At 36.2% G+C, this 26,241-nt stretch overlaps 3 protein-coding genes across 9 annotated transcripts in view; 1 reads left to right on the top strand and 2 right to left on the bottom strand.

Moving 5' to 3' along the window:
- LOC123865415 (nuclear factor of activated T-cells 5) overlaps positions 1–26,241 on the top strand; it is a 121,964-nt gene that overhangs the window by 43,474 nt on the left and 52,249 nt on the right. For all 5 annotated transcript variants that reach the window (XM_045906421.1, XM_045906419.1, XM_045906420.1 and 2 more), the window contains exons 2-3: positions 7,554–7,615; positions 9,435–9,508. In XM_045906421.1, the coding sequence (XP_045762377.1) occupies positions 7,554–7,615; positions 9,435–9,508 (136 nt within the window). The remainder of the gene's footprint in view (positions 1–7,553; positions 7,616–9,434; positions 9,509–26,241) is intronic.
- Positions 9,611–14,041, bottom strand: LOC123865420 (phenoloxidase-activating enzyme-like). Of its 3 annotated transcripts, none has more exons than XM_045906430.1 (6): positions 13,946–14,041; positions 12,775–12,935; positions 11,525–11,795; positions 11,045–11,189; positions 10,705–10,904; positions 9,611–10,486 (listed from the first exon to the last, which is right to left on the bottom strand). In XM_045906430.1, the coding sequence occupies exons 2-6, from the start codon at positions 12,865–12,867 to the stop codon at positions 10,083–10,085; spliced, it is 1,113 nt and encodes a 370-aa protein (XP_045762386.1). In that variant the 5' UTR covers positions 12,868–12,935; positions 13,946–14,041; the 3' UTR covers positions 9,611–10,082. The 3 variants fall into 3 exon arrangements, with proteins under 3 accessions (XP_045762386.1, XP_045762384.1, XP_045762387.1); XM_045906428.1 differs by having other exon boundaries at positions 13,834–14,033; XM_045906431.1 differs by lacking the exon at positions 13,946–14,041 and adding an exon at positions 13,422–13,719.
- On the bottom strand, positions 15,145–24,329 carry LOC123865419 (phenoloxidase-activating enzyme-like). Its single transcript, XM_045906427.1, has 8 exons — positions 24,169–24,329; positions 20,224–20,381; positions 19,625–19,782; positions 18,663–18,817; positions 17,636–17,804; positions 17,050–17,255; positions 16,267–16,418; positions 15,145–15,479 (listed from the first exon to the last, which is right to left on the bottom strand). The coding sequence occupies exons 1-8, from the start codon at positions 24,224–24,226 to the stop codon at positions 15,222–15,224; spliced, it is 1,314 nt and encodes a 437-aa protein (XP_045762383.1). The 5' UTR covers positions 24,227–24,329; the 3' UTR covers positions 15,145–15,221.

Raw genomic sequence — 26,241 nt, 5'->3', positions numbered from 1 at the left:
CCAGCGTGCTTGGGGGTTATATGAGGCGTGTTACGCCAGGCAGCTACTTGGATTGCATTTGTAATATATACACTCGCGTCGTCAACTTCATCAGCAGTTTTAAGGGACATCTTTAGATTAATTGTTTTGTCAAGGTAATCCCTAAAGGATTCCCAATCGGTTCTAGAGTTGTACAAACATTCCGATCTTTGATCAGCTGTGGGAATTATTGCACTGACTTCCAGAATAACCGGTGAATGGTCTGACGAGCTGTCAAGGCTTGATTCAATAGTTGTATATAAATGTCCAATATTTTTGGTGATGAAAAAGTCCAGCAGGTCAGGCCTTTTCTTAGGATCCGTAGGCCAATAGGTAGGTTCTCCTGAAGACAGTGGCTGCAAACGATTATTATCAATGCTCATCTTGAGTTCTCGTCCACGCGAATGTGTATAACGGGAGCCCCAATAAGTATGCTTGGCATTCCAATCTCCAGCACTTATAAAGCGATTGCCTAGAGTTTTGAAGTAGGCAGAGAACATGGCCTCGCTAATGGTGTGCCGAGGCGGACAATAAGTAGCAGAAAGAGTGATGTAGCCAGAACGATCCTTAACCCTGATGGTTGTTGCTTGTAGATGACTCGTTACATATGGTTGTAGCAAAGAATGTTGTAAATATTGTCTGATTATAATTGCAGTTCCTGCGTGAGCACTGCCATCTGGATGAGGAGTAAGATAGGTGCAGTATCCTGGTATGTGGAAGAAGCTTCTTTCCGTGACATGTGATTCTGAAACGAGTACAGCATCCAATTTGTTAACTGCCATAAACGCTACTAATTCGTCCTTTCTACCTGAAAGGCCGTTGATATTCCACGTTGCAATGCGTAAATAATTCATTTTTGCATTTTAGCTACGAGTGTTGTTATAAGGCCCAGGAGGGTACTTATTTGTTGTAATAAAAAGTCTATTTTTTTGTTTTGTTGTAGGAGTATGTTTTCTAAAGTGTTGGCGGGTTGTGGGAGTTCAGAGTTTTCACTGTTCTCTTTTGTAGGAGCAGGGGTTGAAGCGGCTTCCGCATAGGTTTGACTACGTGTATGATTCTGTTTAGGTATTGAAGATGTAGTTTTGGCTTCATGGTTGGATGTACGTCTACTTTCTGTTGGGTTTGGTTTCGGTTGTTGTGGTATTCTATTATTTTGCCTTTTGCGATCTAATATCTCCCGGTATACCTGGCAACCTTTATAGTTTGCGGGATGATCGAGAAAACACAATGCACACTTAGCTGGTGAGTTTCTTTCTTTTTTAGGGCATTCAGAAGTTTTATGTCCTTCTGCACATTTGACACAACGATACGGCCTCATGCAGTTGTTTTTGGAGTGCCCGTATTGTTGGCATCGGTGACATTGTACCACGGTTTTGGATTTGCGGGGATTTTCAATTTTTACTCTTTGGTGAAATATGTATTGTATGTCACTAACAGATTTAAAGTCTAGAAAAAATAATGAAGATTTCTGGCTGGGTTTCTTAAATTGTTAACAAAGATTTAGCAATTTTAAACTTGTGCTGCTTTATAACACTATCATTGGTGATGTTAATGTACCTAAGTTGAAGACGTTGAAACGATTTTTTCGCCCACATTTGAGATAGTGTGGCGTAATTTATGGTGGGCCCTTAAATTAAACGTTATGCTAATTTGAATATTGTCTATAACAATGGCATCAATTATCTCATGACTCCCTTTGGTACATTGTAATTCAACCTTCGCATTTGAGGAGTAACTGTGTTTTACTATGCATGTGTTATTTTAGACATATTGTACCTACTAAGGCGCTTTAGATAGTATATTATAACTAAGTATTAGATATACCTAACTATTATTATGTTTTATATTTATTTTAATTTAATTATATTGCCCAATGTTTAAAAAGCTTCACTCTTGCCCCATGAGCTAATCGTTATAAACTCAGCCCAGTCAGTTTAAGCAGGAATCTAGATTCAGGATGTAGCCGAGCCTCTGTTTCCATTTCAAATTATGTTTCTAACCATAAACAAAGTACTTCAATTACGACAATCGTGAACTCAAGTAGTGGAAAATAGTTATAAGTACTTCGTTAAAGGTCAACGTTCCGATTTTGATCTGGTAGTGTTTATGGCAACATAAATATCTCCAGATACAGGTGAAGTGTTTCTGGTTTCATAACAGTTGCATCTTTATAAAACGTTTCATAATGTATTTAAAAGTAAGTAGGCATCTATTATCGGATTTTTATTAAAGCTTTAAATCTCTTTTATAGTTACGATCCATATGATGATACCTTTATTCCTTTGTGGAAGAAACAGCAGGAGCAGTAGTTTTCCTTGTTTCTGGCTACTAGGTACCTTGATATGCTTCGACAACAGTTTCAATCATTTTAAGGTCCTTTAGATCAATGTCTCTCCAATGGACCTCCAGATTTGTTCGACCAGGAACTTTCCCATAAATCGAGGATAATCTTCGACGAAGAGAAGCAATAATTCTAACTTGCAACTACAGATGAGAAGGTTTTCAGTCCAGTGGCTTCCATTAAGTAACTAAAGCCTATTTTATTATTAAGTGCTTATTTACTCGTAGTACTACTAATAGTCTTGTTGTCGAATGAACTTAGCTAAACACAAATCTACCAACACGTTTTAAATTTTGACTTTCTAATAAACTTACTTATTCAAGTAGTTACTAAACATTCTGTGTAAAAGTGCTTTTAAAATAAATAGGTATTTAATTTGAATATAAATTATGTATTATTATAACTTAAAATTCAGTTTATTGTAGTAACTAAGTACTTGAGTAGTAATTTCTTGTTGCAACGAGGGCGGCATGCAGCCTTTATAAGAGCAGATGGATCGACCCAAAAGGTCCAAACCCATTTCGTAATCGACCTACGCTCCTTTCGTTCCGCAAGCTGTTTGTGAATGCTCGGAGCAATTGTTACTCGATATCGATATGAGAAATTGTCCGTGGAATTATGATTCTGTTGTTATTTTTGATACGTACATAGTATTCAATTTTAAATCTTGATATTTTTATGGTTGCATTTTAGTACTTAATTGATCTATGAGATGAGAATTTGAACGCTTTTATGATCACAGAGAAACTCGATTTTGAAACAAATTTGTCCAAACTGCCGGCTGGACCAGTAGAGGTACAGAGAACTATGAGAGTGTGGGAATAGAGAGTGCTCAACCAATGGTTGCGTCTCAAAATTTGTGTATGCCTATGTGAAGGCATGAGAGTGTGAGCGAATAGCTACACTTAATTATCTCCCTGGCGACGGTGACGATGAGGACTTTTTCACATTCTACTCTCCGGATCCATCCGAAAGGAAACTTCACTTCAAAAGACGTGCAACAAACTTTGAATTCCTCTGGCCACCGCTTTATTTCATATACGGTGTAGATACTTCGACTGGACGCTCTCCGTTTATATTGTTACAAACTAAGTGAATTACTTTCCAAGGATATTTCCATGTAGACTATGTACCTGGTTGTGAAATATTTCGGTCACGAAATACATGTCACTGTGATATTGAACGAGACTGTCCCACAATTTATCGATATTTTAGTCACGTAATCGGCAACATCACTTCCAGCCTACGTCTGACTCTCAGTCTAATACTGGTAGTTCAATTTCAATGAAATTTGGCCTTTGTTGCACATTTTCTTAAGATTCACGAGCTTAATATATCTACAACTTTAGGAAACTTAGTACTTTTATTTATGTCTAATGGATTTTGATCTTTATTATTATATGTTTAGGGTTTGATTTATTCTTACTTACATATTACTTATATTCATACGATGTTATTGCCAATCGATTCTGACCTTTAAAACAGTGTTAGTCTTAGTACTTCGAAGCTTTTTAATAAGATACGATGGATAGCTTTCTATCGGCTACCGCAATGTTTGATTTTATGAAAGCAGTGCCGTGTTACCTAGATATTATACCTAAATAAATAAGTGAAGAGGAAAACATTCAATTCTGATAAACAATCCAGTTCGATATTTCAGGTAGCTGAAAATAATTTCAATCATTTATTAACGTAATACTAATATGAACCTACTTAAATAGTTTGTTAGAAGTTACTGTTATGTTCGTTAACAAGTGTAAATTAAAAATTCATAACACCCCTGACGATCCAAAGTATTTGAGTTTTCCAAAACATCATTTTCAAATAAATAATTATGTATTTAGGCAACGTCCATCTTGACAGCTTGACATTTGTCTGTTGACATAATATTATGAACCTAAAGGTTATCTAACCTTCTTTTCTACAAGAAAACTAGAAAAGAGCTGATAACTCTTAAACGGCTGAACCATTTTTTTTAGATTATAGCTAAGAACACTCTCGATCAAGCTACCTCTCAAACAAAAAAAACTAAATTAAAATCGGTTCATTCGTTTAGGCGCTTCGATGCCACAGACAGATACACAGATACACAGATACACAGATACACACGTCAAACTTATAACACCCCTCTTTTTGGGTCGGGGGTTAAAAAAATCGTAATTCTAATTTTCAAACTGTGGCAAACTGCTAGTGTTAGGTGTCATAACCATTATATTTATAATACTTACATACTTTTTGCACTTACATGATGTTTAGCTGTACATAACTGAAGAAGTTTGGCGACTTAGTTCATGTTTACTTAGAGTGAATCTACTTGAATCTTTGTTAAAAAAAATAAGTAGGTAACTGTACATATCCAATTACATTGTTAGCAGGAGATGGAATAACAACTGATCACATTCATCTACCTCTAGTGAATAATGATAGTGTCAAGTTTTAAACTGCTTATTTGCTCATATACCATAATTTTGTAGAGCATTTTCAAAATGTCGCAACTTCTGCGCCCCGATAAGTAGAACATATTTTTAGCCCCCGACCCAAAAAGAGGGGTGTTATAAGTTTGACGTGTGTATCTGTGTATCTGTCTGTGGCATCGTAGCTCCTAAACTAATGAACCGATTTTAATTTAGTTTTTTTTTGTTTGAAAGGTGGCTTGGCTTGATCGAGAGTGTTCTTAGCTATAATTCAAGAAAATCGGTTCAGCCGTTTGAAAGTTATCAGCTCTTTTCTAGTTACTGTAACCTTCACTTGTCGGGGGTGTTATAAATTTTTAATTTACACTTGTATATTTTGTAGCCCAAAACGATTGCGTTTTTACAGAAGTATAAGTAGAGCTTTATTCATAGGATAAAGTCGAGTTAAATAAAAGTGGTTAGTGCAGAGAGCTATTAATTCAATTATTTTATATCTCAAGAAGTGATTTTCTGAAGTGAATAATGACGGTGCCAACTGCTCATTTACTCCCAAGCAATAATTCCGTGGTAACGATAACGGTTGAAAATAACTCGAGGCGCCCGCGTCGGTGGCCTAACGGAAATTTATTGGGTTAATTTTGCTGTGAATTGGGTTAATCTTGATTATAACATTTTGCAACGACGTAAATCCAAAAGGATTCTTAAGAACTTCAGAAATTAGCTAAAAAGAAATTGAGGCATCTTTTGTTCTCACTTGTTATAATCATTTCTGATTCCTGGCTGCTGATGTTAGCTGTATTGTTATGTTTTATATTACTTGAAAAAATAACAATACATACAAACAAACTTATTTTCATTCTCATTAAAATACTAAGCAACCAAAATCATAATATTTGTAGGCACGTTTTAGAAACTTATTTTTCTGGCTGTGGTTTGCCAGATTTCCCTAAAAATGTCTAGTTTCAAAGTTATATGGGATGGGTGTAAAGATTTGTACGTAAATCCTTGAGCTCGTGTAGCTTTAAAACAAAATATTTTAACAGAAATCTGGAAAACTACAGACACAGATATTAGTACCTAGAACGTAGGTACAAAATAAAATTGAGTTTGATTGGTTAATATACCCGCACGTCATCCGCGCTATCCCGCACCGGGTTTGCGCGGGGGCCCGCGTGGATGTGCGGGCCGTCTCCCCACCCCGATTGCCACCTCGTCCTGTCGCGAATATACGTTTGTTTAGAGCGCACTACGAATAAACTCCTCTTAAGTGGTGATGGCATTTGTTATTCATCTTTAATTTATTGATATGCATGAATTTATGTGACATCGGTATGCGAATTTTATTGGTGTAATTGGTGAAGAACTGAATTGGATAAAATTGGGTAGTAAACATTAAACCGAGCAGATCAATAGAATAACACGATAGGGTAACTATCGAAAATAGTGTCAATATTAAGCAAATATTCAACAACTTCTCGTAGCATCGACAATATCAAGAGGAGTCCCGATGATCCTTTTACCTTTTTTGTGTAATTGGGTTATTTCCGGCACACTTCCCTACATTTAGGATCTTCGCTGTAATTTAATTTTTCCGTCATTTCCCGGCGTAATATTGCCGTAACGAATTTTGTAGCCAGTCGGTGTCCTGATGGTACTGAAATTACGTTATGCTGATATTAATACGCGCTTACACTAAAAAACATCAAGCATGTTTTTTCTTAAGGGATTTCTGTATATGAACTCACTTTCAAGTAGGCACATTGTTCTACAGTTTTCAAATAAATATCTAATTGCTTTGTTATTAAAACCAATTTTTGAAAAGTTGTGCCGTAGAAAATTATTATAATGTAGATAATGTGCTACTGCTATCATATTCAATAGTTTTTGGATCCCCTGGTTTGGGATTAAGCTAAAGAGTTTGAGTAGGTCTCAGTATTAGCATATCACTTAAGTATATGATTACTTATTATTTAAGTAGAATCTCAAAACAGACTAGTTACTTATAAGAAAGCCTAGAATATAATGACTTTTCCAAACTCCTAACATTCTCATTTGTTTAGGTTAAACAGAACATCGGTTGACATGTCATGCCCTTGGCATGAATTGTATAGCTACTCATTTCTGTAAGTCTATAGGTCAACGTAGTTCATTACCAACTAAACAATTAACTGAGCCATACTAAAATCAACTGTATTACGTCGTCTCTTAGCATTATATTGCTTAACTCCTCAAAACCTTAAAAGTGTCCCTTCAGTAGAAATCAATTAAAGCCAACGCTTTGGCTGTGACTAACAATGTTTGTCTATAAAAACCATAACATTATTGATTGCCTTCAACATTAGTAACTGACTTATTGGTCTATTTTGAAATTTTATACTTACTTACATATTTTCTAATTTCTCTGTAGTGAATAGTGTAAGCAGTGCCTATTATAAATCCTAATATAATGTTATAAGTTTGACGTGTGTGCCTGTGTATCTGTCTGTGGCATCGTAGCTCCTAAACTAATCAACCGATTTTAATTTAGTTTTTTTGTTGATCGAGAGTTTTCTTAGCTATAATCCAAGAAACTCGGTTCAGCCGTTTGAATGAAGTTTGCCGGTGTTAGAAATTTTTAATTTACACTTGTAAGTATGTTAAGTATACTTTTGACTCTCTTACTCTTGTGCTCTCGTCCTTTTCCTTTTTGAGTATGTCTCATATTCTTTATAAGTACTTACATAATATTATGTCGTATACCTATTCGGCCGTATGTAATAATTTTTTTTTTATTGTTACAGAGCAGTGCACCGATGTGGGAGGAGTTTATATCCAAGGCAACCAAACTTCACTCCGCTTTAAAGTGAGTATGGCTAAGCTAAGCTAAGCTAAGTATGTGAATACTGTATACAAATTCTTTTCTTCGCTTTCGTGAGCTGTTTGGGTTCTTAGTATACACAAAGTTAAATAAACGCTTCGTAATTACCTATTTTCTGAAAGCACTTTGTCTGATTGACCCACGAATGAAATTTCAAGTAGTTGTGTAAAAAAATCACGAAAGAAGTTGTAATTAACTAGATTTGGTTGTTGTTGGAGTAAGAGCTGTATAACGGATCCGTTAAGGCTGTTGTCAAATTCTCGATAAAAGCTAATGTTTCCCGCTAACTGTAGAGTGAGGTAAGTAATTTTCTCCACGCATGATGTTGTTATCAAAGCTCTTTAGTTTATCGTGTCAAAAACTGTTTGACTCTTGTTATAACGGATATGGCACCCAATTACGTTATGCCGTCCCTATGCTCGATTGCTTCAACAATTGGTGTATCAATAAAGGCAACCTTTTAACCAATTGGCATTAGGCATAAAACGTAACAAGCGTTCCGAACGCCTGTATTATTAGTTTGTATCCTTGACTTGGAGCAAACTTGAGTTGATCAAATAGATAAGTCTCGTCGGTCAGTTTCTACTAATTGCTCGGTTCGTATAAAGGCTCCTTTGAGATTTGGGACTTCATGAAATTTTCCTCCTGACGAAGCGTGCCTCAGGTTGGGTCTTGGTCCTCGCAACTTTCTTGCCTCCAAATTACCATCGTGTCATCTCTATTAAAATACACGATCACAAACACCAAGTCCAAAAGTTCAATTTTTTTATGAATTTTAGTTCGCGCCATTTTTATTATTATATTATAGTGTAGTGATACAATACAATCTTGTAATTTGAGCTATCCTTAAGTAAATAGGTAATTGCATACCTTAGAAATAGTGATAATATTATCATCATCGATCCATCATCAGCTCACTACAAAACTCGGGTTTTTTCTCAGAATGAGAAGGGTTTCGGCCATAGTCCACTACGCTGGCCAAGTGTGCATTAGACTTCACACACCTTTGAAACATAGAGAATCCTCAGGCATGCAGGTTTCCTCGTGATGTTTATCTTCACCGTTAAGTGAATGTGAACAAGTGATATTTAATTGCTTAAAACGCACAGAAAACGGTGCGTTTTAAGCAAATAAAATCTCCGAAAAGTCAGAGGTGCGTGCCCGGGATCGAACCCCCGACCTCCAGAATAGAAGGCCACCACGGTCTATTCAGAAGATCGACCACTAGCATCCATGGCTTCAAAGATGTAGTAGTAGATACTTACTTAGGTTAAACTATTTTTTTTTTATTGAAGGACAGAGCAACATCGTATTGATAAATCTTTGCTATTCAATATTATAAAGGCAGATTGGTATTTGATAGTTTTGTATTATGATAACTAAGTAGTTTTAGGTTAACGAAAATTGTTAAGAAGAGTTTTTTTAGAGTGCGCTCCTTACAAGGGAAGTTTGATTCTAATTTGAATAACCAATCAGTCTTAAAATTTTGTAGACACACTATCTATGTCTGTGGTTTGTGAAATTTTTATATAAAATATGTACCTACTTCGTTTTTGTATTACACCGTTACACGGATTTAAACATTTCATTTCATTAGAAGTATTAAATATGTTTTGATTGAGCTTGATTGATTAAAATTCAAAGAATCAAATTACGTTTATATGGAGCGCGTTCCGAATAAACGTCAGTTCAATAATAAAAATTATACTTACTGTAAAAGACGATTTGGTGTGGCACTGATAAAAGTCATAAAACAAAACAGAAGAGGAAGAAAGAAGATCAAGATCTGTGTTTTTTTTTTCAGATCAGCGCTGGTCGCTATCGCTGCGTTTCTCGACGCCTTTCAGAAGATTGCGGATGCTGCGACAAATGCAAGAGGTATGTTCGACATTTTTAATAATATCTAGTTAGGTTAAATCTGATGCAAAAAGGCTCTTTACATTAAATCTACATAGGGTCAAATTCATGAAAACAAAAACGAACAATCATCGCAATAATATAATCATTTGATAAAACTTTCGTAGTTAATAAATAGGTATAATGTTGGTACTCGTAAATGCAAGCAATACATAAGGTTTGTTTTATTTAAGTAAGACTTATTTTAACTAGATACTTAATAAGATAACTAGTGAGTATATTAGGTATCAGTAAAATTGCCTTATTTCTATTGTGATTCTTAAAAAATCCATTTAAATTCTATCTATATTTACACCTTACTGTAAAATTTGCCTATCTAAATCTTATACCTACGCAAAATTTACACACGTAACTGTATAGCGCTGGGTAACATTGAAGTTTAAAATAAGTTATACCTAGGTACCTAGTAATACTTGCATAAATTCCTATAAAACCTATCATTCTTAATTTTCACTCATATTTTACACCCAAAACTTAAGTATTACGCTAAGCCTTTAACAATTTTACGGTTTAAAACCCAACCTCTAGTTCATTGCTAATTTTGCCACTTAATAGTTTCTTTTATCCATGAAATATATCTGTATACGTTTGTGTGAGTAGCCGGCCTGCCTATTGATCCACAAGTTCTAGGCCCATAGCTGAGGACTCCAATAGCATAATATCTGTCATTGTAAACATACATCAAAGGTCCTCCAGAGTCGCCATCACAAGAATCTTTTCCGTCTGCTCCACCGGCGCAGATTTGCGTGTCCATCACATCGGGGCCTTGCACTTTCTCGCATAGGTCCCAGGGTACATAAGGTATAGATACCTCTAGCTTTATTTCACTCGCTGGCTTACCAGAACCGATGCTGCCCCAACCGGCAATAGTAAAGTTGGTAGATGGTTCGAATTCCGGCATGAAATTTCTGTCCGGTAAGCAGATTGCCTTGATAAAGTCTGAAAGTGAGATAAAGTATTGTCATTTTATGCATAGATCATGTTCTTTCATAATTACTGGCGGATTGACAGATAATTTACTGTTTAACTACAAGATAACATATATACCTACATAAAATAAAACTATAACATCACAGTTAAACACGTCATCGTTACTGTTCAAAGCTTATTTATACATGCGTCGTATTGTATATTTCAGATATGCATAAGTTACCTACCGCTCGTAAATTTAACGCTTTCAACCATCTCTATAAGACCAATATCGTGAATCTTTTCCAAACGTCTGTACTCTGGATGTCGGTATGATGTTTTTACTTCCATAATTTTCACTGTTATATTGTCCATACCCCCGCCTTCTTGCTCCACATAGTCAGTTGGGAAAGAGGAAGTATTGTACTCCGCAAGACGGACATACAACCTGGAATAGTGGAAAGGAAATTTAAATTAAGTCCAGAAGTAAGTGAGACTAAGTAGCTTCCAATCAATATTAAAATGATTCCGAAAAAAGAGTAGTTTAATAGTGACACAAAAGGGGACATTGACAAGTAGATCACTTACGGTGGTCCATTGGCTCCATCAAGGCAATGCGCTGCTGTTAATACAAATTTGTGGCTAATGAGACCTCCGCCACAAGCGAGAATCTCTCCAGAGTATTGCAAAAGAGCCAGCCATGGATATTGATCAATCGCGACCGCGTCACCGTCTAAAATAGTAGTAAGATTTGTTCAATAAATTGAAAACAATAACAATTCATATATGATAAAGGGTTAAACAAAAAATTGCAAGTTAAATTCGTTATAATCCGCTAAAACAGACAAATACTACGTGGAGTATACAATATGCATCGACCGCTTTTCCAAGAGCAGAAAAAGCAAGTAATACACACACACCAACAACACACAACTCCACCAAATCTTCTAGAAGGCATAGACGTACATTTCACTCCGACCATTTCACACCAGATCACCGCTATCTAACTTCAACTGGACCTGTCTTGTATGATGAGGGATGACTATGTTGATGAATATGTAAACTTACTGATAATTTTATTGGAACTTGAGGTATCAATCCCACAGATTCTGTTGATTTCTTCTTGTTCTTTTGAAAACATCCTAGTTCCCAATACCTCAGATGCTGGTCGCGCTAATGGCAATGGCACAGGTTCTGGAGCTGTTGTTGGAGTTACAGAGTTTGTGAATACTGGGTTATTTGTTACTGGCGTTGGTGATATGGCGTTGGTTGGGGAATGCGGATATAAAACGGGAGTCCCTTGGAATCTATTCCATAAAGATTGTGAAGGACAGCATACCTGAAACGTAACATAATATTGTGAAAATTAGTAACGGAAGATTTGATCAAACTTATAAGGATGTAAAAAAAACTTATTAAGATCACTAGAAAAAGCTGTTTTCCTTTACATGCACACTTGTCTCATGATTCAAGAACGCAATCATAAGTTTCGTTAAAGTTCTTCGTCCTTGTATTATTTTAGTATTTAGTTTGTCACTGTTTGTTCACTGTCGCAAAGTTTGCCAGACATGTTTTTTAACCCCCGACCCAAAAAGAGGGGTGTTATAAGTTTGACGTGTGTATCTGTGTATCTGTGTGTCTGTGTATCTGTGTATCTGTGTATCTGTCTGTGGCATCGTAGCGCCTAAACGAATGAACCGATTTTAATTTACTTTTTTTTGTTTGAAAGGTGGCTTGATCGAGAGTGTTCTTAGCTATAATCCAAAAAAATTGGTTCAGCCGTTTAAAAGTTATCAGCTATTTTCTAGTTTTCTTGTAGAAAAGAAGGTTAGATAACCCTTAGGTTCATAATATTCAAGTGTCAATTGACAAATGTCAAGCTGTCAAGATGGACGTTGCCTAGATATACATAATTATTTATTTGAAAATTATTTGTCGGGGGTGTTGAAAATTTTTAATTTACACTTGTTTTATTTATGTTAATTAGTACAGAAATCAAAACATACAATAGGAAAATACGCGTATTTTTCCCGAGATTGTTCGGGGTTTCCCTTGGCATGTTATAGTTTTAATGATTCTACGTCATTTAAAATCTTAGAGTAGTTGAAAATTATTGACAAAATTGTATAGTAATGCCGAATTGTTGCTTTTTGATGCTAAATTCCGAATGAATGCAGTTTTTAGCTCAGATTTTTATAGTCTAGCCGTCTAGTCGATCTGTCAGTTTAAAACAACCGATGATCTGACCCAACTCATAAATTATATTGAAAGCAAAATCTTTCACTGTAATAGCTGATAAAATAAAATTTGATACTCACTTTAATTTTGGCTACTCCTGGACTACCGCAGTAGGATTGCTGGAAAAACATGTTGTCATGTTGAGTTTTGTATTTCTTTTTGTAAAGGTCCATCAAAGGTTGACATTTTGAGATATGGATGCATGTTCCTGCGTCTCCATTTGGTACTTTGCATGGTTTCTCTGTAACAAGACATTTGTTATTATGCAAAAATGGTCGGCTGCTTTTGACCCCCTCCTAAATCGATCTAAACAATTGAAAGATCTGCTCTAAATCTATTAATTTAAGAAATCAATTAATTAACACTACAATTAATTGTCTTCAGCTGTTTCTTGAAGTTACATTTAAGATTTATGACGTCATTCTTGTTTATTAACATGCTTATTGAAATTCTTTGAGCATGTGAACGCGTTGATGCGAAAAGTTTGTGGTTTTTGCCGAGTCATACATTAATTGGTACTCGGTATTAATTTAATATTCGGAAACACTGACAGCGGGATAATTTTTTTACATTCAATTATGAGATACCTAACAAGTATTGATAATAATTTTTATTTATATCTAACCCTTGGTGCTAATTTTTATATTAAGTAACACTTAGTAGTGGTTGGGTGCCATCAAAATATTAGTAAATAGTTTTGTGACAAATAAACTTTATCAAAACTTACCTTTGACATTTGGTCTCGATTTCCTAGTCCCAAATAATTCATTAGTCAATAAACTACATGAAATTATTCATTATGGTGATAAGAAGTGTAAACAATAAAACCAGATCTGCAGCCAATATGGGAATCTAAGTAAATCCAAACCAAAGTAGACCAGAAAATAAGGAGATTGCCTGCATTCATTGATAGTTTCATAATTTGTCACCAGAATCGGATGATTTGATAAGCCTTTAAATATTTACTTGACCGAGGATTCCCGGAATCAATTCAGTCAATAAAGATAAAGATGTACTTAATTAAGATCAATTGAATAGTATAAGTGTTATTTCATAATATTACTACTATTTGCTAGAACTGTTGCTGTTTACGTGTTAGTGAGTAATTATATAAGTAAATAAAGTCAGAAATAACTCACGTGCTTCAATAATTTCCAACAAATACAAGAGGTACACAGCAAAAGCACATAATTTAACTGCGATCTCCATATTATTTTGTGACACGTTATATCTTATAAGGAAAACACAAACCAGTCTAGTTGGGTTGCTCGACCACACACTACTGGCCTCTCGGTTGCAACGAGTCACCGAGGCATACTGAGGTCTAAGGGTCTCCTAATATGATGGAGATGTAGTGGTGTTCCTTTGTGAATATAGAAAACCACAGTTTCGTGCGCCATACACATAATCTGACCGGCACATTCGATTTGACAAAATACTGTACAAAACCGACCCGCTCGGGTTTCCACAGACGGTTACTGGGAACCTAGTATGTGTAGTGCGGGCAGGTCAAAAAATTTTTTATATCCAACATAAACATTACTTAGTTGGTTGGTTCATTTTTCTGTTTATCTATTGCTACCACAAACATCGTTTAATTGGAACTTGAAAGGCAAAATATACAGAACCAATGACAGCAAGTATTATAATATTTTGTTTATAATTTACTATAATATATTTAGTTATTGTTTAGGTATTGCAAATAATATGAGCCTTTGCTATATGGGTTTTGAAAATTAATATTCATGAAAATTGTGCAATAACATACTTAATATTGTATTGTACCCGTATGTTTGCACGCTTTAGCTAGCTAGATATTAAACATGTTGGTTAAGTAAAATATATGCCTATAGGGAAAACTAGGCTTTAGATCTATTAATAACTTAACTAATTTAATTTAAGTCCTGTGTATAAGGTGTATGGAGTATGTCAATCCACACTTGGCCAGCGTGGTAGACCATGGCCAAAACTTTTCTCACTTTGAGAGGAGACCCGTAGTCAGTGCTGGGTTGATCATGATGATGATGATGATGATATTATAATAGTACTGTGTTATAGAGGTACGATGGCCTAGTAGTTAAGATGTCCACCTCCTATTCGTGAGGTCGGGGTTTCGATTCCGTACACGGACCACTAAGTTATGTACGTTTTAAGCAATTAAATATCACTTGCTTTAGTTGCGAAGAAAAATATTGTGAGAAAACCTGCATGCCCGAGAGTTCACCATTCTCAAGGGTTGTAAAGTCTGCAAATCCGCGCTTGGCCAGCAGCGCCAGCGTAGCGGATTATGGCCTAAAGCCCAAAACCATTCTCAATCTGAGAGAAGGCCCGTGGCCAGCGCGGCGTTGATCACGAATCTTGATAAGTAGATCAATAAAGAAGATGACTCAATTTTTCGGGTCTTTACAAGGTCTGTACATAACATGTGATTATGTAGAATAAAAACACTCTTTAAATGTCAAAAAACTTTATACAAAAATTATATTAAAAACCTTACATACATAAAATATTATCCTACTGTTGTTCGTCAAGGTTTAATATTACTTCGTATCCAGGGCATGTATTCATAGACTTTTGTATAGACACCAGGCACGTTTTCCATCCCGCAGGGCGTGGGACCGAAGCTCACAACCCCGACGACTTCATACAGTCTTCCATTGTCCAGCATCAAAGGTCCACCGGAATCTCCTTTGCACGAGTCTTTGCCTTTTTCGCCGCCTGCGCATATTTGTCCGCTCCATAGCGGAACTTTTCGTTTGGCTATGTCATATGACGGTTGGCATTCCTGTGAAATGTGGAATAATAATGCAATTAATTTAATTGTTCTTACTCCTTATAAAGCCCTTCTAAAATTTCAAGGTCTCGATGCGATAGACATAAAGTCGGATTTTCCCGAATATGTTGAGGTGACAATCCCAATGCTCAATGTTTCATACGGATCAAGTTCAACTTTGAAATGAAAAACAAAAAGATGTACCTAAGTACCTACTTACGTACGCTGATAGTACTGTCTGAATCTTTCACGTACCATGGGTACGTGAAGGTTTCTACCAGTACTATGAGCGTAAAATAGGTGGGGCGCGAGTCGCATTGCAACGCATGTTGGGCATCGGCTAGTGGTAATAAATTGGTAAAAGCCACGGAAATACATGAACCCAGATCGTTATAACAACAGCGACGTAGGATACGAGTATTACCGATTGAGTGAAAACAAGTAAATGTAAGCAAGTTGCTAGAGCTCTGCAGTTCACTAACACATTCCCATCCAGCGCGGAACAGCGTCAGCTTGGATTGAACATTCGCTACATCCGCGCGTCGGCAAAGAGGTGTGCTTTATGAGGACGATCGAGTCAGTAGATATTATCGTTGGAGTCAAGAAAGGTGAATCCACGTGAAGCTTGACGCTGCTAGTGCTTTACAGGTCGCTGACGGCTCTAGCGGCGAACTGCTTAGGTTAGACCTTTTCTACGTTTCAAGTTGCAAACTGGTGGGCTTTATGAGAATGAAGTAAGAAGATTAAGTGGATAGGTTTTATGAGAACGAAGTTTTAAGATGGAGTCGGTAGGTATTACCGTTTGAGTCAAGAAAGGTAAATCCACGTGAAGTTTGACGCTGCTTGTACTTTGCAGGTCGCTGACGGCTCCCCAACCAGCGGCGAACAGCGTCGGCTTAGGTTGAGCCTTCTCTATGTCTGACGATGGCAAACATATGGGCCGTATGAAATCTGCAATAAGAGTAATTACACTAAAACAAGTGACGTAAATTTTAGTAAATTGATAATGGTTTTGATTTAAGAAGTACCTACATTAATTTTAATTAAACCATATTACAATGTATATTTAGTAAGTCTTCTTGAATTTAGTGGTACATAGAACACCCGTGACGGAAATGTCTCCAAAATATCTTTTGGAAGTTGTAGGAGCCACGTCGTGAGTCGGCGCCTTTGTGGTACGTGCTTTATGCATATCCTTGTATTTATTACAAATCAAATTGGACGTCGCGACTTGTGCCTGTTAAGTGTGTAAAAATAGTGTTACTACTGCTAGTTAACTTCAGTTTGGGTATCTTACGAAAAATTATTGTGTACTAACTAGCTGATGCTCGCGACTTCGTTCGCGTGGATATAGGTTTTTTTTTTATTTCCCGTAGGATCTCTTTAATTTTCCGGCATAAAAAGTAGCCTAATGTTAATCCAGGGTATAATCTATCTTGATTCTAAACAGCCAAATCCGTACACTAGTTTTTGCGTGAAAAACTAACAAACATACACACATACGCACATACACACAAACTTTCGCCTTTATAATATTAGTGTGATACATAATACCTATTTGCAATCGTAATCTCGTACCTACCACTGTACGGTGCCACAGTCTTCAACCTCAATAAAGCTATGTCATGTCTTCGGAGCGCAGAGTTGGGATCGTACCCCTTATGGGCGATGATCTTCTCGATTGGTACTACTATCGCGCCTTCCGTGCAATCTGTTCCGCCACCCTCGACATCCACGCAGTCCTGCCCATCATTGTTAATATTGTAGTCTCCGAGGCGAACATTTTTACTGCAAAAAAGTATTGAGCAATTCATTATTTGCCTTAGTTAGAGCATCTTGAGACGCTATGGCTGGTAAAGAAATAAAAATAACTTGACCTAAGTACTTCTTGAAGATAAAATATATGATACAGACGCCTTAGTTAAAGTTTAAACCATAATTTTTGTATTACTGGTATGATGCTCGACCCTGGATCTCGCTAGAAGCTGCATCCAACAATGCGATTTGCGAAGAGTTTTTTGAAGATGTATCTCGAACAATGATCATGATAATATGATGAACATGATTTTCTGTCATATTTCAATAAAATTTCTATCCTTTTCCGTAATTGAACATCAAATATAGAGCCTTCTACGTTATATGGAAAGAACAAAGAGCAAGTTACTAACGGTTCAGCAATCCTCAACACGGGTCCAAGAACGCAATGTCCGGCAGTCAGGACGTATTTTCCACTGATAAGTGCGCCACCACAAAGGAGCTTGATCTTGTCATCTCTAACCCCCTTGTACTCTATGATCGTCAGCCACGGGTATTGATCTATTGCAGTTGCGTTGCCACCTGGAATTAGAAAGAACCTTTTGTTACGTTAAAATTAAGAAGCGAGAGGCATCTATCCATTAGGTGGTGTGACCAGCTAATAGAGTCAAACACGTGCAAATATAGCATCGTAAAATGGCCACACTCAAGTCGGTGAAAATAATTAATTCGTTCGGGGTAGGACCTCGCCAGCACTACGATCTTCAGCAATGAGATCTACAAAATGAAAAAGCTTTTGGCCAAAAATAGCTTGAAAGCTTAGTCATAGATGGAACCTGTTTCTACTGTTTCAAATCCATAGACCAAGTTAAGATAAGTTTGGACGTTCGTTAGTAAAGATATACACGATAATATGCTCAATTACCTACTCACCAAAGCTACTTTACTAAATATGGACAGAACCCTAAGTTTCATTAGGCATTTACATTGAATATTTTCATAATTAAAAAAGATGAAAGAACCGAAGAAGTCCTATTAATTGTCTTGTCTTAAAAACATAATTACGGATTCCGTGTAATTAATATCCTCGTGACGATGCACGTGTTAACGCAAACAGGTTCAAATAAGGTAAATGGCATTGTAATATCCATGTTTAATGTAAAAAAATATCGCGTGAACAAAAGTACTGTGTTTCAATGAAATAATCATCATACAATTAAAGTCAATTCTTGACATTTTCAACTTTGTCGAATATTTTGAAGCAATGTGTAAAGCACTGTGCTTTGCGCATTACTTTTCTTTAATACCTGTCATTTGATATGAGTTTCATCTTAAAACGATTGTCCATTGGTACGTACGGGCATGCTAAGTACATATTTTGCTTTCTATGTAGCATTCTTGCAACGTCTCTAACATAGTGAAGCTTCAAATAGGGCTTACCGAAAATTTTATTGCCAGAAGCGCTGTCTAGACCGCAGCACTCAGTGCGCGGGTCGGGCGGCGCCGCAGACGGCACGCAGACCCTACTCGGAGAAGTCACCGCCGTAGGTGCTGGTCCGCAACAGACGCTGTTCTGTACATTTGGGGTTTCGCATCTGTGAATGTTAACTAGGATTAGCCCTGATATGGAACTTCCGGCATCCGTGTTTCCTGCCGCATAATATGACCCTCCAGCTCGTTTGCTCGTTATTTTATTATTAAAAAAAACATGACTTGAGTATCTTTAAGGCAAGAGTAAATAGGCATCTTCAAGGCAAATAGGCTCTAATCTAGATCTTATCATTACTTTTTACTAAGCAAGATCGTTGTCAAGGGCAAACTTTTCTTGTAATAAAAAATGTAGGAAGTAGAGTTTGCTTATTTTTCCAACAATTAATAGATTTTCAGGTTTTGTATATCGATTTTGATTTAGGTTTTTATATTCATGATGTTTTTTATCACCAGATTTATCCCGGAAAAATAAAGTGATCCCGCGGGATTCTTAGTAAAGCTATATTCGCGGTAACCATTTGGGTTAGCGCGAATGTTAAGAAACGATATGATTGCCGACGGCCTCACAATTTGCGATATCACGAATTATTTGCCAAATCCCGATAGTAAAGCCATATCATTATAACTATGAGTCATGGGTAGCTAATATTTTATCGGTGTGGTATGGGAAGACAATACATAGTTATGTAAATCTGATGATGCAAAACATTATGAACTTAAAAACTCACGAATATCCAATTATGATTCCAAAGAACTTTTAGGTCCATAAAAGTTTTTCAAAAAAGTCCATACAATTTTTAACAAATAACAACGTTGTTAAAATATTGTCGATAGATTTAGTGTATAAAAGGGACAGAGAATGCAACGAATTTCGCTTATGAATCTACTCTACCACTAGGTTTTCAACTCACCTTGAATTTCTTATGAATTGTAAGTTCTCAGTGGATAGCGGTGGGCTGAGTAAGTTAACAAGAGCTGGACATTTGAGTATATCCATACAAGTACCCTCCTGTGCTTGTGGTGTGAAACATCTTTGGTCCTCATCAGTTTTGGCAAGTGGACAACACACCTGACAAAAAATGTTTTGATATGACATAATATTATACGTAGCCTGTATTTAAATAAAATAATCCAAACATTTTGTTCTATTTTTCTTCTTCGTCGTAACATTCTTGGTAGATGTTATATTGCCCGCGACTTCGTCCGCGCAGATTTCGGTATTTTTGAAAGTCCCGTGGGAACTATTTGATTTTTCGGGATAAAAATCAATATGTCCATCCCCGGGATGCAAGCTATCTCTGTACATTTCATGAAAATCGGTTTAACAGATGGGCTGTGAAAAGCTTGCAGACAGACAGATTCACTTTTGTATTTACAGTATTAAATATGAATTTTGGCATATGTGGTTTTGTATTGAATTGTTTTCCTTGTCCAAATGCTAAACTGTAGCTTCTTAAGGAACTTCGTAACTATTTACAAGTGACAAAAATTGTTTTTGAAAGTGTCATACCATTGGTGAGGTGTTGGAGTATCCACACAGGGAATCTCTCAGAAGCTTCACATCTGCATCGTTTCTGTTCGCTTTTTTGAGTATGTCATATAGTGGTCCGCATTCCGTTAAAAGTATACACATACCGCTTTGTGCATTCGGCGTCGTGCATAGTGACTCTGAAAACATTTACAATTACAGTGATTTGTATAGTATCCAAAAGTTAATTGGAATCAACTGGAGCATCTGTACCTGGTTCAAATTAATTTATAATTAATGAGACACAGTGGAAACACAGTTTCCACTTCATCAGCAGGCAGGGCATCACGCTAAAGCTTGTATACACTACGTTTTGTTAATGATTAATTATTTAAAAATATCTTCATAGCGATGAAGATAGTTAAGTCTCTAGTCAGCCTATGTAGGTAGGTACATAGAGTAAAAACTATGAACCCCCAGTAACATGTTTGAAAAGTAGGCCTCGTTCAGTGTTTATATAAAGTTTAATCTGTGATCAACTGTATGATTATCGAGACCAACGATATCATTGATGTTACTTTTTAACCCCCGACCCAAAAAGAGGGGTGTTATAAGTTTGACGTGTGTATCTGTGTATCTGTGTATCTGTGTATCTGTGTATCTGTGTATCTGTGTATCTGTGTATCTGTGTATCTGTCTGTGGCCTCGTAGCGCCTAAACGAATGAACCGATTTTAATTTAGTTTTTTTTGTTTGAAAGGTGGCTTGATCGAGAGTGTTCTTAGCTATAATCCAAGAAAATCGGTTCAGCCGTTTGGAAGTTATCAGCTCTTTTCTGGTTTTCTTATTACTTTTATCCCAGGACCACCAGAGGTTACGTATTTTCTGACACAGGAAATATGTACGATTGAGTAGTGTTAGTAAGTACTAAGAAAGCATGCCTAGCCTACGTGCTAGCTTGCTTAGACGGCCAATTTTCAGTTATCTGATAATCAAGGTACATAAAACCATTACTTACCTCACGTAAATTCTCCAAACTGTTTTTTACGTATATTTTAGGCAACATCCTTAAAAATATGTCGCCAATACTCCCAGACACTTCCCGCGTCGGCCGTATTGCTTTGCAGACGCTTTAAAGCTCCCAACATAAGTAATTACTTAACTGCACGTAAATTCTGATGCTCCATTTTTATATATGTCCACCAGACAACTATTTTAAAACCTTTTACAAGAAGACAGACCGATCCAGAGGGCCAATCATCCCCTAAATTCAATTTTAATGCCTCTGTGGGTTTGAGCGCGAGGGCATCATTATCTACGCGCATGAGACTGAGTAAGACATATATTAGGATATATATTGACTTCTCTCTCACTCTCTTATAGTTTACTTATGTCAATTAATTATTAATATTAAAAAAAATCAGCTAAAAATTAAAAAAAATGGAGAATTTACGTGAGGTAAGTAATGTTTTTATGTACCTAGATTACCTGATACCTGAAAATTGGCCGTCTAAGCTAGCAGGTCCGTAGGCATGCGTTCTTTGTACATACTAACACTACTCAATCGTCCACATTTCGTTCGTCAGAAAATACGTGACGGCTGGTGGCCCTGGGATCTTTCACTATTGTAACAGAGGTTCATAATATTATGTCAATTGGCAAATGTCAAGCCGTCAAGATGGACGTTGCCTAGATACATAATTATTTATTTGAAAATAATGTTTTGGAAAACTCCGATACTTTGGATCGTAGGCGCGGAGTTTCTAATTTATAAAATATTATAATCACAGTTAAAGCGAGAAAACATCAATTCAATTATAATATCCAACAGTCAACCAAAGGCCACGAACAATCAACCCAAACCCAAACCATAGTCAAACAATTTTTAGGGTTCAGTAGGTATCTGTAGAAAAAAAAGATGTAGTCGCGTAGGTGTGGATGGCACCATTAAATATCGTAGGAGACGATGACCCTCCGCGCGGCTGAGGTTCCCGCATCGTAGTCGCTTTGTCGCGCAGGTTTGGATGATGCATTAGGCGCACCTTCTTTATATTTTATCTGCTTGAACTCAGCTTATTTACTTTGACAAAATACGTTTAAAATTCATCATCATCAGGATCAACCCATCGCCGGCTCACTACTGAGCACAAGTCTCCTCTCAGAATGAGAAGCTACCACACTGGCCAAGCACGTATTAGCACACCTCGCGCACCTTTGAGGGAGCATTATGGCCAACTCTTAAGCATGCAGGTTTCCTGACGGTGTTTTCCTTCACCACTTCATTGTCTGTCTGTGTGTCATCTTTCAAGAGAATCAAAACTTATAAATTGGGTACTTCCCGTTTACGTAGAATCATGAAAGGCAGGTAGCAATATCTTATAGCCCAAGCACTCTACTCCTGTGGCCCAAGTAAAGTGAAATCCGACAACTGAATTGTCATTACATTAAAAAAAACTTGTACGGAACTCTTCATGTGTGAGGCAGACTCGCACTTGACCGGTTTTTGAAAGTTATGTCAAATAAAATTTTGACATGCAATAACAAACAAAATGAAATACAAGCCACTTTATTCTTTATTTCATCGGATGAAAGTCGATTTCAATTTAATCGTAGGTATATCTTGAAAAGCGAACTATTATACGACTACGTAAAATGGGTACATTTTTAAAGCAACGACATGTTAGAAACAGATATTTCGTTTTGGTCGTGTTAAACTATGTGAGTCATTCAGATAATTCTTGATTTAGTGAAGTTCGGTCAAAAATATTTCATGGAACGTATAATTAACATAACATTGATGTTACTTTTGAAGAGATATTAGCTGCCTTGTTGGATTTATATTATTATAGAAATTGGGTTTTAGAATGGCACAAATAAACGGTAATTTATGAATAAAAGTTTAAAAAGCGTGAAATAAAAATTAAATTAAAAATTTAAAAAACCCCCGACACATAAACCTCTAAAAAGTAAAAAAATAATAGGTAAGTATGTATGGGCCCTTTAAGAATAGTATAAATAGTAAAGTTTTTATCCAAGCGTTCGTTGCGTCGGGGGACCGCTAAAGACTATTCTTTCTACAACAGATGACTTTCATAGTTTACGATAGGTAGCGGTCCCCTGGCGCAACGAGCGCTTGGATAAAAACTTTACTATTTATACTATTCTTAAAGGGCCCATACATACTTACCTATTATTTTTTTACTTTTTAGAGGTTTATGTGTCGGGGGTTTTTTAAATTTTTAATTTAATTTTTATACAATATAGTAACGGGATTTGCTCATCGATCCGAGCTGTGACATACAATGCCAATGTTTGTGATGTATGAGCCGATTGTCCATCATCAAAACATTGGTGACAAACTGGTGACGAACAGTTGCATTCAGTACAAAGTTGACGTTGGCTTCTTTGTATTCACAACTTGGAAACGGAGCAAAAAACTTTTAATGGTTGTAATATTATTATCATACGACATCCTGCACAAATGTCAGAGTAGTTTCATGAGTTATTATCTCTTGGTAAACATTTAACTCATTAGGTGGATGTTTTCCTTATGACATATTTAATCTATTGTTATTCGTATTATGTTATTGCTCTATTAGAATCATAACTTATGTCTACCGATATAAGAATATCCTAATAACTCTTTAGCTCGGGTAGACTCTAGACTGACAACTGATGAAAAATGAATCAAGGTGTAAATACATTTTAAATTAATGGTCTTGGTTACAATAATATCAGTTCAAATTCTTGAAATACGCATGTCATAGTTCTTGAGATAACACATACCTATTGCGTTCTACTAAAAACTGAAAATAATAACATTCTTTGTAAAATGTTATTATTATTATTATTTCGCCAAAATAATGGTTATTCACCATAATTTGCTTATGTTATCCAGATAAAACCACTCATCTTCCTCCGCCAGCGACGCTAAATCTCACCAAAAAAAACAATAAAATCGTAAAAACCAAACTGGATTTCAACTTACGTCCTTGTATATAATTTAGGCACGAAATCAACGCCGATAAAAGCAACAAACGAGTCATCTTCAACAGGTCGAACTATAAGCATAGCATTTTATATTACGAGTATGTGCGACGCGTCTCGACGCCGCGCACGTTCCGTATATACTGGGAAATGGGAATCTCGATAAGTGACTTGACCGCCTCTTTTTATTGCTTTTTTGCCAAACGACTACGATTGACGCAAAAAATATGGGTACAGACTAGAATAGGTATGATAGGGACTACAGTTTTTAGGTTTTTGTGTTCAGAAACTCAAAGGATATAAGGTTTTATTACAGTTTTTTATACCGACCCATCCTATAACTCTTGAAATCAATAAGAGATATAGGTTAGGATTTCAGATTAGCTGGAGTCCAAAACTGAATAATTACTGAGTCAAGATTTATGTTTAAATCCAATTTTCTAACATAATTCTCATCACACTGTGTAAAAAACACTGACTCTGGAGTTGTCAAATCACAAGTTCATATAAAATGACAGCTTTACCTCCATGCAAATGCCTTGCATGTAAAGGTGCGTACTGACCAGATCGAATTCGAGGGTTACATGGGTGAATATGTTAAGCTGTATTGCGTAGGTACTTTGGAAATAATGTCAATGATACAACTTTTTGTAAAGATACAAAAACCTCCTCCGGTAAATACTGCACCATTGTTATGTGACGTTCGAAATTGAATTCTAACTACGAGTACAAGAAAACGCACCTCTCGCATTGAGGCAGACCCTAAAAGAGTGGGGACTCTTGAAAATTGGAACCATGTCAAAATGGAAAACAGCTGCTGCAGTCCTAAGTTCCACTGGGGAATGAAAGGACTTCATCATCTGCCATCAACGCATCTTTAGATTGAAAACTTATGAGTTAGGGCTCATAATCGTATCGCTGGCTGTAAAAGGTTTATGTGTCAACGTATCCGCCAGATCGCGCGGCGTATTTTAGAGTTGTTGAAGAATTTACGATTCTGTTGAGATATCAAAAATTACTATTCACTGACCTCGTAAACGGTCTGCTGGAGTAATTTATTGGCACGTCTTCACGAATGGAGACGAGTTACTCGTATCTCGGTTAGACTTGTTTTGATTGTATCTTATTTGACCTTCTTATAGGTATGTATTTAAATACTAGATGATATCCGCGACCACGTTCGAGTAGATTTAGGTTTTTAAAAAACCTGTGTGAACTCTTTTCTTTTCCGAAATAAAAAGTGGCCTATATAAGTTGCAATCAAAAAAAAATCATGTTAAAGTATATATGCAATCTGTCTCTGTACCAAATAGATTATGCTCTGTAATAAAATTCGTCAAAATCGGTTAAACGGATGGGCTGTAAAACAGTGGGCAAACAGACAGATAGACATATTTTCGCATTTATAATAACTAGCTAATTCGTCCCGAATTGAATAGGTAGGTATAATAAAACAAAATCTAGTTTTGAAAGACGGCTGAATTACCTACTGACGCCTCCATGAAACATGAAAAGTACATGAAAAACACCTACGCCTCCTACTTTTTTTTGTCATTATTTAGTTGTGTGAATAAAAATATAGGTCTAAGTTATAAACGATGTTGCAGTAGTCAGCTGTTATTTAAGTGAGTAGTTAAATTAAGTACCTACTTAAGTAGGTAGGTACTTATTTGATTTCTAGTTAGTATAGTATAGATGTCAAAGAAGATTGTGAATCTTATAATGGGTAAGTACTAAGTATAGATAAACAGAAAGGAATGACCAAATTCAAAGTATTAAATTAGATTTTCTATATTTCAATGTGATAAGCGAAGTCTGGGTCTAGAAGTCCACCATTATGTGATTGAACGAATTACGTCCATCAGGAACGGGGAATATGACTCAGCGAAAGATATCAATATCAACGGATTAACTCACTAAGAGAAAATACTTAGATATAATATTGATTAGCATCGATGAATTTTATGTTGCATCTGATGCGATAACAACCAGTATTTATGTTATTTCCTCTACTATTATAACTGATAACCTTATACAAAAGACCCGAACTATAATAGTTGATATCATATAATAT

Source organism: Maniola jurtina, chromosome 5 (genome assembly GCF_905333055.1).
Source record: "Maniola jurtina chromosome 5, ilManJurt1.1, whole genome shotgun sequence".
Taxonomy (NCBI): domain Eukaryota; kingdom Metazoa; phylum Arthropoda; class Insecta; order Lepidoptera; family Nymphalidae; genus Maniola; species Maniola jurtina.
The sequence above is the reverse complement of the archived record's forward strand: the minus strand, read 5'-3'. Positions and strand labels throughout refer to the sequence as shown.

Bases quoted from the DNA above. Each gene is read 5' to 3' on its own strand.
- LOC123865420 (XM_045906428.1), bottom strand. From the start codon at position 13,903: ATGGAGATCGCAGTTAAATTATGTGCTTTTGCTGTGTACCTCTTGTAT. The intron at 11,190-11,524 runs GTAAGTTTACAT...CTACTATTTTAG, and splicing joins AAGTTCCAATAAAATTATCA to ACGGTGACGCGGTCGCGATT. The intron at 10,487-10,704 runs GTAGGTAACTTA...TCTCACTTTCAG, and splicing joins AAGCGTTAAATTTACGAGCG to ACTTTATCAAGGCAATCTGC.
- LOC123865419 (XM_045906427.1), bottom strand. From the start codon at position 24,226: ATGACTCGTTTGTTGCTTTTATCGGCGTTGATTTCGTGCCTAAATTAT. The intron at 20,382-24,168 runs GTAAGTTGAAAT...AAATGTTTTCAG, and splicing joins CCTAAATTATATACAAGGAC to AGTCACTATGCACGACGCCG. The intron at 17,805-18,662 runs GTAAGCCCTATT...TTCTAATTCCAG, and splicing joins TTCTGGCAATAAAATTTTCG to GTGGCAACGCAACTGCAATA.